The sequence below is a fragment of the Lucilia sericata genome, unplaced genomic scaffold (assembly GCF_015586225.1).
Source record: "Lucilia sericata isolate MDLA Ls3-8-SP2 unplaced genomic scaffold, ASM1558622v1 Contig000650F_arrow, whole genome shotgun sequence".
Lineage (NCBI taxonomy): Eukaryota > Metazoa > Arthropoda > Insecta > Diptera > Calliphoridae > Lucilia > Lucilia sericata.
In genome coordinates this window covers 262,128-283,330 of record NW_023994656.1, presented here as the reverse complement: position 1 = coordinate 283,330, position 21,203 = coordinate 262,128, and the positions used below count along the sequence as shown (strand labels likewise).

Here is a 21,203-nt window from a genome sequence, read left to right as displayed (position 1 = left end):
AAATATTAATATATTCATTTAATTTCATTAAAGTATTAATATTTGTTTTTTGTTGCTTCTTTAAATTATGATTATATTAATTATTTTTTTATTTGTTAGTATTTTTAAATTTAAGAATAAAACTTGAGAATATTCTATGAAATTTAAAAAAAAAATAAAATAAAAAAATAGATTTTTATAAAGAAAATAATAAATTTATTTAATAACAATTAAGATTTTTCAAGAGTTTACTATTTAATAATTAAGATTTTTGTGTGTTTTTGTTGCTAAAGAAAACATTTTCATTATTATGATTATTGATCTTAAACTAAGATCATGCTAATGATATAAACAATTACATATTGTAAAACTAACACAAATACACTGAGAACTCTTAAAACTCACCAATACTTTTAAACAATTTGTCTGATATGAATGTATGTTTAAAATATTTATTCATACATTTTAATACAAATAAACAAAAACAATATTTTTGCTATTTTAACTTAAACTAAAGAAGATGATATTATAGTGGGTTTTTTTTCCAACAACCATCTTCAATATAAAAAAATAACAAAAAAAAAATATATATATTAACAAAAAACACACACTATAACAACAGCAAAAACAACATTATCAGCAACATTATCATGTGCATGCTCTTAACTTGTTTTAGACATGTATGTGTGTTAACGTTTTTTTTCGTGTTTAAGTATGAGGAAACAATATAAGTGGCTATAAAATACTTTGCGCCTCGCAATTGATTTTGTGTTTCGTTCGCCAGTATCAGCGTTGGTTGTTACTACCAAACCCGGTCATTACAAATAAAAAGCAAAAAAACTCCGACTCACAGTGTGTTTAAGTGTATTAAAGCCCAAGGTAAGAAGAAGCTAAGGAGCTAATAACCCCTCTCAACGTTAAACAACAAAAGGATAACAACCAGTTATTAATAATTACTCAATACAATAAAAATGGATTATTATGGATTACCTTGATTTTAAAACCCCCCCAAAAAAGAGACATTATAAATATAAACAATTTTATATACAAAAAATACAAGAAAAACAATTTTTAAAGAACTGTTTTTTTAAAAAAAAAAATAAAGTGTTGAAATTTCTTTAAAAAAAAGTGTATCAAAAAAGACTTTAAAACATTTAAAAAAAAAAATCTAACAAAAAATATAAGAAAAATTATTATCTCACAGTATGAAATGAAAAATGTTTCAATATGTCAAACAAGTTTTTGCTTAAGTCTTTTGTATTTTCCTATTTATTAGTGGTTGTTAGCTGCTGCTGCTGCCGTTTGTTTGTTGTGTGTATTTGTGTGTGTTTATCTTATTTAACTTTAGTTGGTTTCATATTTACTATCATAATTTACAATTTTTGTTTAGAATATCAAAAAAAAAAAGACAAACAAAAATTTAATGAAAATAAAATACGATTCTTGACAACAACAAAAAAATATATGTGTCAATCATGCAACAAATAATGAAAACAACAACAACAAAATAATGACAACTAATTGTGCAACATATTATTATTAATAATAATTTTATGCTAAATGCAATGATGATGATGACATAATAGTGGATGATGACAAACATAAATTGCAAGATTTTTTTTTTAATTAAATATTTATTTTAGTTATTTGGTGGATTTGATGATTTTGTGTGCGAAGAAAAATATGAAAAGAAAAAAGTTCTCAGATATAACACAAAATTGGAATTATAAAAGTTTTCTTTAAACAATTTGTTCTAGAAGTTAAGCTTTTAAATATTTCTTTTTAATTTTAGCTTAATGCTTTAAATCTTAATTCTGAATTCGAAAACTAAAGGGAATTTCATTGTTCTTAAATAGTTAAAAAATTTTCTACAACTTTTTCTACAAATTAAAAATGAAATTAAAAAAATTTTAGTTAATTAATTGAATTTTAAATAGTTTTTAAATTAAATAAAAAATATTTTTTCTCAAATTTTTGGTTTGATTTCAGAAATTTTTTTATTGGAATTAATCTTCAAGGACTTTATTTTCAAAGGAAAACTTGATTTAATTCCAAATTTGTTTCAAAAGTCATAAGAATTTCTGAAAATTCATTTCTTTTTTGTAAAATTTAGTAGCGAAACCTATTTTAGTACTAAAAACGCTTTAAAAATATTCAATAGAAAAAGTTTTTTTAGTACTAAAGAAAATATTTTTAGTATTAAAAGTATGTACTAAATAAATTTTCTATAAAAAAAATAATTATTAGAAAAAACATAATGTACTAAAAAATATTTTTAGTACTTAAAAATATGTTTAGTACTAAAAACAAAGTAGTACTAAAAACTTACTTAAAAAATGTAGGTCTAAAAAATAGTTTTATTAAACTTTTGATTTGTACTAAATATATTTCCTATTATGCAAATTATTTCTAGTACTAAAAATTTTAATAGTTTATAATTCTAAACTATACTTAGTACTCGAATTTGTTTTTAATATTAATAAATTATGTACAATAAATACATTTAGTACTAAATACAGTTTAGTAATAAAAATTACTATAAACAAGTTTAGTTGTTTAAGTACTAAAAAGTAGTTTTCTTGGAAATCTACTTAAAACTATAAAAAATTAGTTTTGGTACTAAATTTTTAAAAAACTCTATAAACCTTTGAGTAATTAGAGAAACTAAAAATAGTACTTATATTCTAAAAAAGCGGTTAATTGTTTTTGAAAGTTACTTTTCTGAACTTTTTAGTACAAAAACTCATTTTTAATAGTTTTTAGTAATTTGCCACAAAATTTCAGCTTTGATGCTTAAAACAGTTAAAACTTTCTAGTACTAAAAGCTGGGATCGAATTACCTCACACGTAATCGAGTAAAATTGAGCAACATTTTGAATTTTGAATCGAATAAGGTTTGCGGTAATTTGGTGCCTGTTTAAAGTACTTTTTAGTACTAAAAACTGTTTTCAATATTACCTAGTACTAAATATTGTTTTTAATACCTTTACTCTAAGAACTGTTTGAAATATTTTGAAGCTTTAAGATTTTTTACAAATTTAGTACCAAAAACCAAATTTTTAATAGTTTTGTGTATTTTAGTACTTGGAATTTGAAACTTATAAGTTCCAACAATACCTTTAACTTTACAAACCTGTTCTAAAAACTTTAACGTTGTAAGACTTTTTACAACTTTTTAGTACTTAAACCAGTTTTGAATAGTTTTATGTAGTTTAGTACTTCAAATGCTTTCTACTACTAAAAACAAATTAAAGTACTGCTTTCCACAAAAACTTAGTACTAAGAACAGTATCTAATACCTTTAACATTACAAAACTGTTCTAAAAACTTTAAAGTTGTAAGATTTTTCACAACTTTTTAGTACTAAAACCAGTTTTGAATAGTTTTATGCACTTTAGTACTTTATATGATTTCTACTACTAAAACAAATCATACTACTGTTTTCAAAACTTTCTAGTACTAAAAACTAAGTCTAATACTTCTAATAACATTACAAACTGTACTAAATATTTAAAAGTTTTAAGACTTTTTAGTACTAAAACCAATTTTTTATGTTTTAAAGGACTTAAGACTAGGTAATTAAAACATTTTCAAAATGTTTAGTACTTTTTAGTACTTAAAACAGTTTATGATACTTTTTTAGTACTAAAAAATAGTTTTTAATAATTTTAAGTTTTAAAGGCAGCAATCTTAAACTTTTTAGTACTAAAATTCATTCACTTTTAGTCCAATTTCTCTAATATGTAAACAAGAACTATTAAATTCTTGTTTAAATCCCAAAGATCTAGAACAGTCTCAAACCCCTTAAAAACCAACAACCATAAATTCAAACATTAATATTAAATGTAATAAATTATAGAAATCCTCATCAAATCCATTGACAAAAAAAAAAAAATCGCGACAATGAACCAATCAACAATGTCACTGTCAATACGTATAAACTTTGAATAATAATGTAAAAACTTTTAAAAACTTAAAAAAAATTTCTAGAAATATATATGGTCAACACCATAAAGACCCATTCATAAGTGATTAACACAATTGAAATCTCTTGCCCAAACAACAGCACGCACCACAAGCCTACACACCACAACCACAAATATTTAATAACAAACAAAAAACAAATAAAACTTAATGAAAAAATAAAAACAATTTATTAAAAATAATGAAATAATAATTGTAATTAATGAAGCTTAAAAAAATTTATGGAATTTAAGCATAAAAAAATGTGTAAAAAATATTTAAACTTTAGATGGACATAAACACCAATATTGAGTGATAGATAGACAAACTGACAAACAGTCTGACTGACTGGCAGGCAGTCAGTTAGGTTTCTCCCCTTATTTGTAAATTGTTAAAAAAAAACAATAAAATATAAAAAATAGCAATAGTAGTAGTGGTAGTAAATCTGTAGTAAATTTATGTTTTATTAGTAAACATTCAAATTTTGTCAGTTTGTTATAAACTTTATATATTTGTTTCTTTTGTCTGCATAATTTGTTATAATTTATTATGATGATTGTTTCAACATGTGTATTAAATTATAATGATGTTGATAATAAATTAGGAGATTTGTATTTTTTTCTTTGTGGTTTTGTTTAATAAATTATTAAACATTTTTCATTTAAAAATAATTTTTTCTTGTTTGTAACAATGTTAAATTTAGTAACCTTTAAAAAGTCAAATAACATGTGTATGTATGTGTATTGTTTAAATATTTAAAAAGAAGATCGATTCTTTTTAATTATTTTTTATTTTAAAGTTATTATTTTGTAATTATTTAAAGTTGCTAATATTGAAAACAAGTTCAATAATCTTTAGTACTTTTTCAAATGAAGTTTGTGTACATTATTATTTATACAAATTTTAATACCTTTCAGTTCTAAAACGAGCTTAAAGCTTTTTAGTACTGGGAAACACTTTTGAATATATTTTACTTTTGAAACACTTGTTTTGTACTAAAAGTTCTAAAAAATTTTTCAATGCTTTTTAGTACTTACATTAATTTTTAATTGTTTAAAGTATTTTAGTACTTGTTGCTTAAAACCGTTAAAATTTTTTAGTACTAAAACCAGTTTGAAGTGTTTTTTAACACTATTTAGTACTTAAAAAGTGTTTCTCTCAACATTTTAAATTTTTTTATTGAATCTCTCGTCGGCTTAAGCTCTTTTGCTAGCTAAAGCTTTCTTTAAGCAACATCTCGCGGGTTAAAGCTTTCCTCAAGAAATCTACCTTTTACTTTCTTATGCTTTCTTTATGAAATCTCTTGCTAGTTTTATCTTTATTAAAGTTAAAGAGCTTAAGCTTTTTAAAGAAAGCTTTAGCTAAAGCTTTTTCTTAGCTTAAGTCTTATTTAAGAAGTTCTTCGTTTGTTTAAAGAAATTGAAAAAATCTGTTTTCTTAAGGAAATGTCTCTCCAACTTAAATTTCTAAATATTGATAAAGAAATTTCTCGGTAAAGCTTCTCTTGCTACTTAAAATCTAAATTTTTATTTCCCCGAAACAAATCATTAAACATATTGTTTACTACAACTTATTTAAACACTCCAAAAAACAAAAGTAAAAGTCTATTTGTTCCCCTTTAAAATTTCAATTAAATACACTTCAATGCCCTCCAATTATTGGAAAAACCACAAAAAATGTGCCTGAAACTTACACAGTCAAGTCTTCAATTTCAATATTTAAGTTTAAAATTTTTTTAAAGGTCATTGAGGTGTCATTGTCTATCAATTTGTCTGCCATGTAAAATTAAAATTCTTCTCAGTTAACATAAACATCACACATACACATGTTTAAATCAAAGCAAAAGGTGATGAGCACACCGACACACATACACATATGTATACTTATAAAGAGGAGCATGTAAATTTTATTAAAACCACTATTATTCATACATTTAGTATTTTAATGGCTAAAAAATACAATTTTGTTCGAATCAGAATAATTCAGATGCACACAGGTAAAATGCTACAATAAACAAACAAGCGCCAGAGCTTCTTCACCTATACATATTGTCTATGTATATATAGGTGTAGTAGTAAATGTATTGTCAATATTTATTGTAAAAATATAATTTAACCGGTTATATGTATATAAAAAATATCTACATCCTTGACATAAAAAAACCACTACAAAAGCTATTTTAAGTTTGTTGATTTTGATTTTTGTAAATGGAAATATACTACATACCAAAACAACCACCATCACTACCACCAGCAAGCCAAAGCATGGTAAGGCATGCCAAATCAAATCATTCATCCATACAAAAGTGTTTAAAAAAGTGATTCCAATGCGTATACACACCATTATCACGCATATTGCATTTTTAATAAGTTTATGCATAATTATTAAGCTTCTTTTTGTTGTTGTTGTTGATTATTTTAACTTTTCAAGTGTATTGTTAAAAGTGTTGCTGCTTATCAGATTCTCAGCAACATAATTAACATTTTATGAATTTTATCTTCAACATCACTAAACTGGCAAAGACCACAAGCAACAATAAGTTGTTAATCATTGTTTAAATACTCAAGCTGCTGCTGTTATCTATTGAAGTTGTTGTTCCAATTTGAGGAGATTGTTGTTGGCTTTTTATTAACACCCTTTGCTGTATAAACAATTCATTATAAAATTTGCATTTGACTTGCTTGAGTGACAGTTGACCGTTCAAGTGACCGGACGTGTTTAATAACAACAAAACAGTTTTATTAAATGGCGTTGTAAATCTTAAAAGTGTTAAATACAAAAACTGCCTTCATTTGCATTTTATAAGGTTGTTATCATTATTTTTGTTAAATATTTAAATAAAAATTTCATAAAAAATCATGCCTGTTTAGTAAAATATTATACATAAAAGCAATAAATTAAAAAAAAAAAATCAACATAAAAGCTGTAAAAAAAGTTTGTTGCTTAAATCTTTTGTTTAGTCTTTCAGTTCCCATTCATCAAAAGAGGTTTATTGCCAAATTCTAATATCTTTGGAATATTTGAATAAAAAGGCGTTGTTTAGTCTTCTTGCAACATTTTAAAAAGGAGGTCAAGATTTTTGATAGAAAAATGAATGCAAAATTTGAAAATCTGTTTTAGTTTGAGACAAAAAGCCATCTTTCTCTAAGCTTTCCTGAGAAAATCTCTAGTTAGCTTAAGTTGTTGTAAAGAAATCTGTCATAAGGGTTTCTATGAGATATTTAAAGCTTTCGTAAAAAAGTCTCTCGCTAAAGCTTTTTAAAGAAAACTTTCACTATCATAAGCTTTTCTAAACATATCTTTCGCTGGTTTAAGCTTTCTTAAGAAACTCTATCGCTAGCTTCAGCTTTCATAAGGAAATCTTTTGCTAGCTAAAGCTTTAGGAAATTTATCACAAACTTAAACGTTCGCAAAGAAATATTTCGCTCTTTAAAGCTTTCGTAAAAAGTCTCTCGCTTACATTTTTTTAAGAACACTTTCAATTTACACTTTTCTAAACAAATCTCTCGATAGCTAAAGCTTTCCTAAGAAAATTAATAGCTAGCTTAAGCTTTCATAAGAAAATCTCTCGCTAGCTAAAGATTTCCTTAGGAAATTTATCACTAACTTAAACAATCCCCAAGAAATATTTCGCTACGATAAAGCTTTTTTAAGAACATTTTCAATATCATGAGCTATTCTAAACAAAACTCTCGCTAGCTAAAGCATCACTAAAGAAATGGCGTACTAGATTAAGTTCTCCTAAACATAAACTCTCTCTAACTTAAACTTTTCTAAAGAAATCTCTCGCTAGCTTAAGTTCTCCTAAAAAAAAATGTGTTTGGTTTAAGCTTTCCTTAGAGGAATACCCTAAGTAGTTCAGAAAAATCTTATAAAACCAGAAAACCATAATAATCCATTTAAGGGCAAACTTAATTAAAAATATTATATTTAAAAAACTCACTTTTAAACAAATCCATTAATATTAATTTCATTTCTATTTCTTTTCTTAGATGAAAGTCACCTTGGTTTTAGCTGCATTCTGTGTGGCAGCAACATATGCTGAACCTGCCATTAGTCAAGCCAGAACTACTACCACCACCTCCACTAAACCCGGCAGATTTTTATCACTGCCCGTACCCGCCAAATGTGCCAGCCGTAAGTATTATTTCTATAATTACAATTACTTTCAATTGCAAAAGCAACAAGTCAAAGAATAAATACGTGTAATTATTTGAATTTTTCCTAAAAAGGAAAACGACATGACTAAACACAACAACAGCAACCATTGACTAAATTGGTATTTTGTAAAGCAAAGTTGTGAAAATATCGGAAATAGTAGTTTTTGTTTTTTTGTATATAAATTTCAATTTCAACATGAGTCAAACATGTATGTAGTTGTCATGGACTGTGAAATTGTATAGAAAATTGCAAAATTCATGACCAGCTTTGATTTGTACAAAAAGAAAAGTGAAATTAAATAAAATAATAATAAAAAATAGTAGTAGAAAAGCTACGAACGACAATTGAAAGCGTAAATTAAATTTGTAGTAAAAATGTTAAGAAATTTTTAGGCTCGCTTTGTTAAACACACCTTTATTAGTATTAGAAACTAAAGTCTTAGCAAAAAGGGTTTCACAAGGTCGTTGTTGTTAGTTTAGTAGTATTTTGAAATATTTTTGTATTCAGTTTTCTGATTGTTATTAAAGCTATAGTTTGCAATGGAAAAATACCCAGAAATTAACATTAGTACGTTCGTTTGTTTTTGAACTGCAGAATTGCAACAGGTTTTAAAAATGTTGCATTATTTGTAAGATTATGAAAAAAGCTTTCTGTTGCAGTTATTTGCTTAAGAAATTATTGGTTATTTTCAGCATTCAGCTATTTTATGCTTTTCTTAAGTAATCTTTTGTTAGCTTAAGCTTTTCTGAGGTAATAATTTTGTTAGCTTAAGAAACCTTAATAAGGAACGTTATAAAGTTTTCCTTAAAACATAGTTTGTCATGTTAAGCTTTCCAAAAAATCACTCGTTAGCTAAAGCTTTTTTAAGGAATTTTGTGGCTAGCAAAAGCTTTTCTTAAAAAATGTGCTTTTAAGCTAAGCTTTTCTTAAACTAAATTCTATAAAGAAATTTCCTTAACTTTCGCAAACTTAAATTTTCCTAATGAAATCTATTGCTAGGTAAAGCTTTTGTAAAGAAAAAACTCTCTAACTTAAACTTTAGTTAAGAATCTCTCCCTAGCTTAAGCTTTCTTCAAGAAATCTCTTGCTAGTTTAAGATTTTCTAAAGAAATTTTACGTTTGCTTTAGCAACGAAATCTCCCGCTATCGAAAGCATTCTAGAAGAAAAGCTTCGCTGACCTCTGCTTTTCTACCGAAACCTCTTGCTAATTTATTAAACAAAAACGCAAAGTGTTAAATATTCTAAAAATAAATTTATTAAATGCTTGTGTAAGTTTCAAAAGTTTAATTACATGACTTTAGCTTAATTTGAGTTCTCTAAAAACAAAAATAAAAAACACAACACAGTCTAGAGCCCGTATATGTATATCCGTCTAGGGGATAATTATAAAGATTAACAAACGTTATTTAACATTAGAAGATGCCGTTTTTAAACTTAATTATTTTTGTAAGATTTAACAGAAAAAAAAAACACACACACACACAAAAAGTTATAATTATTATATAAAAAAAACATGTTAGGAAAAAAAAACAAAAACTTCTCATTACACATTGACTTATTAAGCACATTTCTAGACACGTTTTCTCAACATTTGGGAATATTTTTTCAAATTAAATAAATCTACACAGAATAAATTTAAAGCTTTAACAATGAATGCACAAAAAAATGTCAATTAATTAGATTAATTTATTTTTTATATTTGAAACGAAAGTTATTTTAGTCTCAGCTTAAAATTAAATTTTATTATTACTTTTTAGCAATTAATTTCAAATTTAATTACTAGTCTTTAAAAAAAATAAATAATTTAAATAAATTTATTTAAAAAAGGTGGGTTCACTTTAACTTAAGAAAACAATTGTTAATTTTTATATATTTAGGGCATAAAATAAATTAATTTAATGTTTTTGTTAATTTTATTAAATTGTTATAAATTAAGTTGTTGTCATTTATTTGTAGTCGTGTTGCCGGTTTATTTATTTGTTGTTTGTTTTTCTTATAAAACTAAATGTTGCGTAAAGTTTCTATAAGACTTTTTAATCGAAAATGATATAATAAAAAAATACTCTATTTGTTAGTTAAATTTGTTTAAATAACTACCGTTATTAACTGGTTTTTATTAAACAAGATTTTATTTGCTGTTGATATTTTATTTTGTGTGTTCTGTTTTTTTTTTGTAATTTTCTTACGATTTTTTCAAGTCATTTTAAATTCATTTAAATTGTAACGAAATGTGGAATATTTGTGGGAAAGTAAAAAACAAGAATTAAACTATTTTGTCAAGATATGGAGTAAAGTTATGTGATTTGTTTGAATGAAAGACAAATGGAAAGATACTGAGAGAGCTTTAAATGAGTTTTGTTTAAATCTTTGGAAGATTTATTTATTTTATTAAAGTTTATGAAATGTTATGATTTCCTTTGAATTTCCTTTGAAAATTTAGCTTTTTGTTAGCTAAATTTTTCCATAGAAAAGAATTTGCAAGCTTAAGTTTTGCTTTAAAAAGCTTTCTAAATCTTTCTCTGGATTTATTTATTATTTATATTTATAACCAAAAGCTCTTATAGCTTTCAATAGCTTAACATATTTATAAAAACATTTTGCCCTTTTTCCTATAGAAAGCTTTTGTTTGCTAAATTTGTATATATGGTTTGTTTTCCTTGAAGCTTTCTTCAGAAAAACTTTCTTAGCAAAAGTTTTTTCTAAAGAAAATTTATGTTTAGGAAAGCTTTTGCTAGTTTTTCATGTACAAAGCTTTTACACATCATATACAAAGATTTTCTGTGTTAATCTCTCTCTATATTAGGCTTTCTTAAGCTTTTCATTTAACTTTTGCTATAAAAAGCTTTTCCTAGTTTATTTGTACATACTTTTAAAAGCTTTCTTGGAGAAAACTTTCTCTGAACTAGTGACCTTTTTCTCTTTTTACCATAAAAAACCTTTGTTGACTGAATTTCTCTCAAAAAAGGTAGTTTGGAGTAAAGCTTTTGCTTTAATGGATCCTCTTGGGCCTCCGAGTAGATGTATACCTTTTTGGTATACAAACTTTTTAAACTAAAAAAGCTTTTTCTTTTAGCTTATCATATATAAAGTTTTTCATGCATGTTATTTTTTTCAGCTAGAGCTTTTATTTAGTTTATGTGTACTTTTAAAAGCTTTCTTGAAGGAACCTTGTGTTTTCCTATTCATTGTCTGAATTTTTCTAAAAAAGCTTGTTTTGACAAAAGCTTTTGCTATCTTATTATATACAAAACTTTTCCTAAATGTAATTTTTTCATCTAAAGTTCTTTAAATCTTTAAGTTAAGCTTATCTGTATTAATCTGCAGCTAGCTAAAGCTTTTGTTTTAAAATCTCTCGTATAGGTAGTTTTTTCAATAGAATCTCTTTTTAGCTTGTACCTATGCTCCAGTTTCTTAAGAAAAAGTATACAAATTCTATTAAAATCTAGTTTTGTTTTCAATAAATCTATTATAGTTTTCTAGAAAACTCCCTGTTTAAGTTGGTTTTGAAAACAATTTCTTGAATATTTAAAAATTTGCATAAATTAAATTTATTTTTTTTTTGTTAATAGGATATAAATTAAATTTATTTATGTCTTAAGAATATTTAATTTTGATCCAATTCTAAATTTATGCAAATTTGTTCTCATTAAATTTTATTCAGTCAAAAAAAAGTTCAAAATTTATTATAAATAAAACAGGTTGCGTGTGTCTAAATAAATTAGAACGTAGACTTCAAATTTTAAACAAAAAAAACTAATAATGGTAAAACAAAACCTTGCATAATACAAATATGTTGTATTGTTGTTGAAACCTCTAGAATTTCTTCTAAAAATAACAATAATATTTTCCTTAATATATAGAAACTTTTTGTGTTTTTATCTTTTTTTTTTTTTTTGGATGCCAGCAATAAAATGCACGATTATCATATAGCAAGTCATAAATCTAAGATTTCAAAATCTTTATAATAAATCTTAGGCTATAATAACTTTTTATTTTGTTTATTTGCGAAGACAAACAAAATTTTTTTTTTATTGTTGAACTTTACATTGCCGGTAAAGTAAGAAAAAAAGATTCTCACCAAGTTTGGCTCTTTAGACTTTTGTGGCAGACAATAAACTCTAACATGAATTCTACGAATTCATCTTTAAGGCAATTAAAGTTGCTTAATGTTTGTTTTTTTTTTAATATTAAAGCCACACAAATAAACAAAACCCACAAAATAAGCTAGCATCTGTATTCTAGTAGTATGCAGCATTTAACCTCCTTAGATTCGTATAATTTTTGTGATTTTTTTTTTCAAATTTCAATTTTATACCCAAAGTACTAAAACCAAATGCATATGCACTTGCCTTGACCCAAAATAAGCACAAGATCATGCTAATGAATTTAAGTGAAAAAATATTATAATAAATAAATAATGTATATTTAAAGTTAAAGGGGTTAACAAAGTGCAATGGCTTTAATATTTTTCTTCTAAACTTTAGAGTAATTCCAAAAATTACTTTTAAATGTGAAAAAAAATAATTAAATTGAAATTAAGTTTAAGCTTATTTTTGCACAAAGAAAATAGTTAATAATTTCTTATTATTTTAAAGCTGGTTTTTTTGTGTTAAAGTTATAAAAATCAGGTTACTAGGTAACTTAGCTAGTATGGTTTTTTATTAAAAAAAATACACATACATTATACAATATACTTGTCTCTATTATAATTATGTTATGAGTTTACCAGAGTCATTATGAATGAAATATGTATTTTATACTGGAGCTTATTTTAAAACAAATAAGTTAAAAAAATAAACAAACATATAGCTGAATGGGATAAATGTATGTATAGATTGTTAATAATGTTGACAGATCAACTTGTCTGGCGGGCAAATAGTCAAACAAACATTCCATCAGTTTAAAACGCGTGCTATTTGCACATTTTTATGTGAAAACCTGTATAAAATATAATAATGATTAGGGCATTTACAATTGTTGCAACAGGCCACAAACATTTGAGACAGTAATTTACTTGATTAATGTTTTTTTTTTTTTTTTTTTTTTTAATGCCAAAAGGGAGAAATATTAATGATAGATAAGATTGAAAGTTATTAATTGTTTTTAATGTTATATAACTTAAAGATTTTATTACAAATATGAAAAAAGATCAAGTTTATTTGCTTTCTCTACAAATCTTTCGCTGGCTAAAGCTTTTCTTTAAAGAAATGGGTCTCTATTTAAGCTTTTATATACAAATTTCTTGGTCGGTTGCCTTGGAAACCCCAGAAAAGAACAATCTAATCTTCGGTGTTACCCAAACACAACGATGTTCCTTATATCTGGACTAGTCGTATCTGCGATTTCAATGGTGGTGAAAACCGTCCCGATTTGGAACCCAAAAACTTTTATGGTTGGTTCTGGTCTGCCACTCGCGAGAAGATTCAAGCCACCAACCGCATTCCTCCAGGCTAGTCTCAAACTGCCTTCTCAACCCGATAACGCTGAATACGACAACAACGAAACCATGGAACAATGTTTGTCTGTCTTGAACAATGTCTACTTTTATATACAAATTCCATTCTAGCTTTAACATTCTTATATTGAAATAGCTTAAAAAAAACCTTTTCTGTCTAAAGCTCTGCTTTACTTTCTTTTTACTAAAGCTTTCCTATATAATATCTCGTTAGAAAAAGCTTTCCCAAAGAAAACTATAACTAGCCCTTATTAAGGCAATTTAAAAGAAAATTTCTTTAAAAAATCCTGTAAAAAGCTTTTCCTTCTAAAGTTATACTTCTTATATAATATCTTGTTAGAAAAAGCTTTCCCAAAGAAAACTATAACTAGACCTTAATAAGCCAATTTAAAAAGAAATTTCATTAAAAAAACTCATATCTCGTTAGAAAAAGCTTTACTAAAGAAAACTATAACTAGACCTTATTAAGGCAAATTAAGAAGAAATTTCTTTAAAAAATTCCTAAATCTTTTTGATGTTAACAGTTTAACGTCAACATTGCAAATTACTCATCATTGTTCTCCTCAAGCCATGACGACCACAACCGCAACAAAGCATTTAAAAGCTTAAAAAAATAATACACCAAAAGAGGAGGGTGTCGTTTGTAATAGTAAAACTCATTTTTATCTCCAAACAATGTCTATAGGTTGAGGTTGCTTATTACATTTGCAACATATTGTTGTTTTTGCTGTTGCTGCAATTGTACATGCAACAACAGCAAAAAAGCATATAATGTATACAAAATGCAATGAAGAAGAAAAAACAACAAATATTTCTACATTTTGTATTATGCTTACGAATACGTTGATAAAAAAAGTATCAAGTCTTGGTTATAGCATCCCATGATTTAATGAAATGGAAGCTGCTAACCAACTGTAAAAACGAGTTTGTGGCAGTGTAATACTTAGACAAAAAAAAACTAAAATTATTACATGCATATGAAAAAACAAAAAAAAATACTACAAATATTTATTTTTTTGCAAACTGTGTAAATTTAAACGGAAAAGTTTTGTTGTCTTTATTTTTAAGGTTTAAAGTATCCGTCAGTTACTAACAAAAAATAATGTATGATGGAAGTGCAAAAATCAACAATAATTAAAGCAACACTAAAAGCAAATAAAAAACGACCTTTGAAAACCCTACACTTAAAAAATAAAAACCAAGCAACTAACAAAAATACTGTATCGCAACAGTAACTAAAACCTCATGATGAAAAGTTTCATTATATTTGCTGATGGCTCTGTTGAAAGCTATTAGAAATCATGATGTGGTTGATAATGATGTTGCGCAAGTTGTCTTCGATAATGATTGGAGTTATTTTTTGTTTGTCTTTAGTTCAAAGCAATTTCCAAAGATTCCACAATTTAATAATCTTAAAACTTAAGGCTAAATAAAATTGTTAAGTCATGAATGAAAATTAATTTGGCAAATAATCACTAAAAAACTTCAAACTGATAGACAAATAGAAAACTAATTATGTTTCTTTTTTTTGCTTTTCCTCTTTGCAGGTCCCAAGGAATTCTCTTACCGTGGCAAGAACATGTTCTTGAGTTCTCATGTTCCCGCTTTGGCTAACAAGAAAGTCGATTGGTTAGATGGTCGTAACTTGTGTCGTGAATACTGTATGGACTTGGTTGCCTTGGAAACCCAAGAAAAGAACAATCTAATCTTCCGTGTTATCCAACAAAACGATGTTCCTTATATCTGGACTGCTGGTCGTATCTGCGATTTCAATGGTTGTGAAAACCGTCCCGATTTGGAACCCAAAAACATTTATGGTTGGTTCTGGTCTGCCACTCGCGAGAAGATCCAAGCCACCAACCGCATTCCTCAAGGCTGGGGCTACAATCCTTGGTCTCAAACCGGCCACAAGAAGCGTCCTCAACCCGATAACGCTGAATACGACATCAACCAAACCAAGGAACAATGTTTGTCTGTCTTGAACAACGTCTACAATGACGGTATTGCCTGGCATGATGTTGCCTGTTATCACGAAAAACCTTTCATCTGTGAAGATAACGATGAATTGTTACGTTATGTTGCTGCTACCAACCCTGGTATTCGTCTTTAAATTTATTACGTTTTACAGGAGGAGAAGTTTATTTTTATTTTATTTTTTGTTTTTATTTTTTTATTTTATAAAGAAAACAAAATAGACTTTAGAATTTATAAAACAAAGAAAAAACACAAAATTTTTTTTTACTATTTCATACACTAATCTCACTATTTTTTCTATTTGTTTGCAAAATTCCCCAAATACATTTACTTTTTCGATTCAACTGCCACTTTATAGAAAAAATATGAGTTAAAACGAAGGCTCGATGTTTTACATAATTGTATTATTATATGCAAGCTAAACTTTTTTATTTGTTGTAAAATATTTATTAGTTCAATACTCTATAGATGAAACAAAACGATAATTCTATATTTTTCATACAGATTTAGTTATTTTTCTCCAAAAGAAAATATTGTCTTTTTTACTTTTTATTGTAACTGTTTGAAATTGAAAAAAAAAAAATTTAAAAATCTACAAAAAAATTAATAAAATTATTAAAAAAAAAACTATAATGTGTTTTTATTTAAATTCTTTACTTAAGGTGTAATAGATTAAAACAAAACTAATAATTCCATAAAATTAATCGGATTTTTGAATTTATATTTTAACCGGGCAATCACACTGAAGTGGAAGAGTAGAATTATTACTCAATAACCTCAATACAAATCGATCCCACTAGAAAAACCACAGAATATTTTTCAATTGCAGTTTTTTCTTCAATGTTTATAATTATTGTTTGGCACTCTATTTCCGTCTATCGTATTTATAGACTATTCTGTAATTTAAATAACAGAAGCGCATTTGGGATCGAGTAAAATTTATCCTAATTTTCTTGTTTGAGATAATGGCATTCAACACCAAACAGTAAATATAACATTTTAGCATCTTCTTCAATATCTTCAATATTTTATTGGAGCTTATTGGAGTACCAATTTGCTTTAAAGGAACTCTTAGACTTTGCATATTTATTGAGTGCAAAAACGGATTGTCTATTTTTTTTTGTTTAAAGATGGATAAGTTCACCAACAGTAATTTCACTAAACACACGTAAAATAAAGGGATATTAATACATAAATGTTTATGTAATACTTGGAAGCATTATTCACAATAGGTTCTATATAAAATTCACCGTTAAAACGACAATATTCTTATTAAGTTGTTGTTAATTACAAAAATATAGTATAAAAATATTTTTTGGTTTCAAGTACTCATTCTTAAGTTGTTATCATTTTCAAAAAGTTTAGAACTCCCTGATTATCAATTTCTACCATTATAAAAACATTCCCTTATGTATAAATAGAAAAAAAGAAAAATTCTTACCTTTTGGCTTAATTATATCGCTTAGATTTTGTTTTATAGTTATCAGAGGGAGATCTGGATTTATGATGTTTATGTCTTGACTTGTGGGGACTTTTATCTCTTGTTTTCTTCTTTTCCATTTTACGACGTTCGTAATGTGGACTACGAGATCGTGATTTTCGAGATTCTACTTCCCGATTTGAATTTGCACTAACAGCTGCAGATCTTTGAGAATTTCTGTTATAATGAGTATCTGGACTTTTAGATCTTGATTTTTTGTGTGATGAATATGAATTTGGACTTTTAGATCTGGAATTTTTGTGGGATGAGTGATTTCCTTTAGAACTAGATGAGCGTTCATTTGTTGCATCTGAATTTGTAGGTAAATTAGTTTTGGATTTAAGTTCAATTTCTGGACTTTCAGACCAACGCCAATTGCGTGAGTATGTTTTTTGACTTTTACCAGAATGTACGGTACTCCAGCCACTGCTACTTAGACAAATAAATTATTAAGATTTAACTTGACTTATCTTTGGAAAATACTTACCTTATGAGCGGTGTTTCTTGTCTTCTTGTTGAACTTTGGGCCACGCTTGGAGTTTTTGGTTCCCGTGTTAAAATATGCTTGTTGTATTTATTGTCCTTATTTTTCATGAAATGGAAAAAGTTACATTCCACACCCTTGGGACATTTTCGGCCTAACGATAAACCTTTACATAATATTCATAAAATAAAAGTCAAGGAAAAATAAAATAGTTAAAAATTAAACACATTAACAGATTACAGTAGTATATCACGTAGTTAGAACTTTGTTTAAAAAAGGATACGGAACGCATACCACAGACTCCAGTACGCCAGGCACGTATATTTGAAAACTCAACATTTAAACGTTTCGAAGCATAATAACGATTATGAAGATTCATGAAGGCTTTTAAAGCAGATCTACGACAAATTATTATATATATTATGAACTCATAGTTAGTTATTGTCTTCTAAAATTTACCTTTTGTCGGCATATTCTACAAAAACATTGCCTCTGAAATGACTTTGCACATTACGTACTGCTCGAAAGTTGATGATGGTACCAAAGTCTTCTAATACGGGCCAAACATCTCCACAGAATTCGTCATATGCATCACGCAAATCCCGTTCACTTAATTCTAATTCACTATCAGACCTAGAGTATTCTTCATGTTTTTGTTGCTCCAGCAATGGATGTTGAAAGAAATGTCTAATTAAAATGGTTTTGGCCAGCAAAGGTCTTTTATGATTAAACGTACAGACGGAGCCAAAACGGCAAGAATTAGTTTTTAGGAAAAATTCACATGGTTTCTCTCCAGGTTTCGTTTCCATACAACGGTCCAGTCGTTCAGGAGTTTTCATGCTGCTATCCTCCAAATATTCTTGCATACAAACCATGAGTTCTTCAAATTCTTTGGCCTCTTTTTCGGCACGTAAATTTAGCTCTTCCCGTTTTTTCCTACGCACTTCTTCTTGCCGCTTTAATTCCTCCTCCTTTTTAATAAGTTCAGCTACTAATTTTGCCTCCTCCTCCTGTCTTTTTAATTCATCTCTTTTAAATTGCTGTTGTGCCAACAGTTCCCTACGCAGCCATAGCTCCTCCTGTAGTTGATGTTCATTATCTTCTGCCATCTGTTGTTGCTGTTCAAGTTGCTCTTGTTGTTCCATCTTTGTTTTGTACAAGGGATCTTTTAGCTTTTCCAATTCAGCTTTAAGTTAAGGGTAAGTTTGTTAAGTATTTTTGAAATCACTGTACTTTCTTTTAGACTCACCTTCCTCCAATTCCTTATCCCTTTGTTGGGCAAACTTCTGTCTTCGGCGTTTTCTTTGCAATTTTTTCACCAGTTTGCGCCAGTCTCTGAAATATTAATGAACAATGTAATTAAAGGGAAGAAAAATGTATACGTTTGTTTTGATTCACCTTCTATTGGTTGTTTGTTCCATGAATATAGAAAATTTTGAATTTTTTTCATTTAAATCAAATAAAAAAAGCGGCGTGTGTATACAATCTTCTTCTTTTTTTCGTCTGGAATTTTTTGTTTTGATTTCTTCGTGCATCAGCTGTTTTGGACATTTTGAAAGTTAATTGCTGTGCCCGGCAATTTTTGCTGAGCTCAGCAAATATTGCTGAGTTATACACACAAACACGTATATTCCTAATGGCAAACATTTTGCTGAGATACCCCACCACTAAGTACGCTGCTGAGTTCATATAAAAAAAAACAAATTTTTCTGGGCTCAGCAAAAAACCTCAGCTGTTTTGTTGCGGAGTTGCCACTCTCAGATGAAAATGTTATTTTAGGCGTCAACTGTTTTATTATGGAGTTGCCACTCCTAGCTAAAAATGTCATTTTTGATTATCAATTGTTTTGTCTTAAAAGCACTGCATTATCACAGTATTACATTTTGGTGTCACTGCAGTGGTTATGCTGTCTTAATGGGAACACTTTTTTAACGGAAGCGGAGTTGTTTTTTTTACTTGTTTAGATTTTTAACGTCAGCTGTTTTACTGCATTATCACAGCATAAATTTTTATTAATTTCACTGCAGTGGTTATACTGTCTTGATAAGACAGTGGATGATAAAACTTTTTAAACGGAAGCGGAGCTGTTTTTGTTAGTCAGTGTAAAATTAAAAAAATAGGAAAAGTGTCTTTGATAAGCGCACATTTAATTTTTTAATAAAACATAGATGGCGGATTTAATATAATATCGTCAAAAACATAAATTATAAGCGGAGTATAGCATGCAGATGTCATTGAGTTTCCAGAATGTCAAATCACATATGAAAAAAATATGACATTTATTGAAACCACAAAGAAATATTTTCAGAAATTGTCAGTCGCTGTCACCTCATCTTTCAAGTTGCTATGAGAGTTACTGCGAATAAGCAGATTTGGCTGTGCACCTCACACAAACACGTGTATTTCTTATGGGACCTAGGCTGCTGCGTGTCCCTAGGGCCTCTTTAATTTGGCGCAGCACATATAAAAGAAATGATATTGCTGTGAACAGCTTCACGAAATTTCTGTGCACAGCATCCTGCTCTCCTGCTGTCTTTTCGAGAGAATTTATTTTTTTTTTAAATTGCGCCATTTTTAACTTTTTTAAATAATATTGAATTTATTCCTTTAAAAATGCATTCATATAGGAATTAATGATTCAAATTTTGTATAATTCAAATCTAATACAAAATGGCTTTAGTCAGTTTTTTTTAATTATTTTTGTAAAGGATTAAAAAAAATTTTCAACATTAGGAAAAATATTAATCCATATCGTGTTAGCTTAGTACGCAAACGTTACAAGTCCATTTTTGATAGAAATTGAGATTTTAATGCAGAATGGTAGTATAGCTTGAAATACACATGTAACTATAAAAAATTACTTTATTTTTACTTTAAACATGTACATACATACTAGTCAAATTAAGTTATAATGTTAACGACAACATAAACAAAAATCTGAATGGGGGCATAGGGATCTTTAAATTTTTTTCAAAAATATTTTTTATTTCCAAACCCTCTGATTAACGCTTTCTTATCACTTAACAACACGAATGACCTGAAAAAAGCAAACCACCGCTCGGCCTAATAAAATTGTATTGAATTTTTGACAAATTTTAAAACAATTTTTTAAACTAATAATTTAACACTTTTAAACAAAAATATTTAAATATTAACAATTAATTAACGCTTTAGATTTATTTAAACAGTATTAAAAAACACTAAATAACCGAATACTTTAGAAATTTTTAGCAACCAAAGAAGAAGACAAATAACTAAAGCAACAACCCTACAAACAATTGCTATCTAAATAGTATCCATAACGTAACAATGTGTAGGTAAAAATATCTAAAAAAACATCTAATATTGCACAATTTGAAAGGAAGAAAAGTGACCGCGTTGGTAAGAAACTGTTCCTCCTGTTTAATACTTACTTAGTGAGTCGATTTCGTTTCAGTTTTAAGTCACTTTTTTATAGCATAAAATTAGTAAAATTTCCAGTTTTGCTATAGCAATAGGGAAACTGGAAATTTATCTAATTTTACACTATTTTATGTAGTAAAAGCGACTTTATAATAATACATTTTCTTTATTTCTCTTATTTTATGAATATTTTTTTTCTTAACATTTCTAAAGTGTTCGGTTGTTTGGGACAAATGGTCCTGTTTAAATTAAGCTAAAACGTTAATTAATTGTTTTTGTTGTATAATTTTAAACAAATCTTTAT

At 27.1% G+C, this 21,203-nt stretch overlaps 2 protein-coding genes across 3 annotated transcripts; one reads left to right on the top strand and one right to left on the bottom strand.

Moving 5' to 3' along the window:
* Window positions 1–735: 735 nt before the first annotated feature.
* On the top strand, window positions 736–16,145 carry LOC119607043. Its single transcript, XM_037960773.1, has 3 exons — window positions 736–858; window positions 7,935–8,079; window positions 15,107–16,145. The coding sequence occupies exons 2-3, from the start codon at window positions 7,935–7,937 to the stop codon at window positions 15,667–15,669; spliced, it is 708 nt and encodes a 235-aa protein (XP_037816701.1). The 5' UTR covers window positions 736–858; the 3' UTR covers window positions 15,670–16,145.
* A 568-nt stretch (window positions 16,146–16,713) lies between these two features.
* On the bottom strand, window positions 16,714–19,188 carry LOC119607052 (U2 small nuclear ribonucleoprotein auxiliary factor 35 kDa subunit-related protein 2). Of its 2 annotated transcripts, XM_037960787.1 has the most exons (6): window positions 18,896–19,188; window positions 18,747–18,832; window positions 17,957–18,683; window positions 17,792–17,895; window positions 17,501–17,663; window positions 16,714–17,442 (listed from the first exon to the last, which is right to left on the bottom strand). In XM_037960787.1, the coding sequence occupies exons 1-6, from the start codon at window positions 19,030–19,032 to the stop codon at window positions 16,983–16,985; spliced, it is 1,677 nt and encodes a 558-aa protein (XP_037816715.1). In that variant the 5' UTR covers window positions 19,033–19,188; the 3' UTR covers window positions 16,714–16,982. The 2 variants fall into 2 exon arrangements, with proteins under 2 accessions (XP_037816715.1, XP_037816716.1); XM_037960788.1 differs by lacking the exon at window positions 16,714–17,442 and having other exon boundaries at window positions 17,781–17,895.
* Between the last annotated feature and the right edge of the window lie 2,015 nt (window positions 19,189–21,203).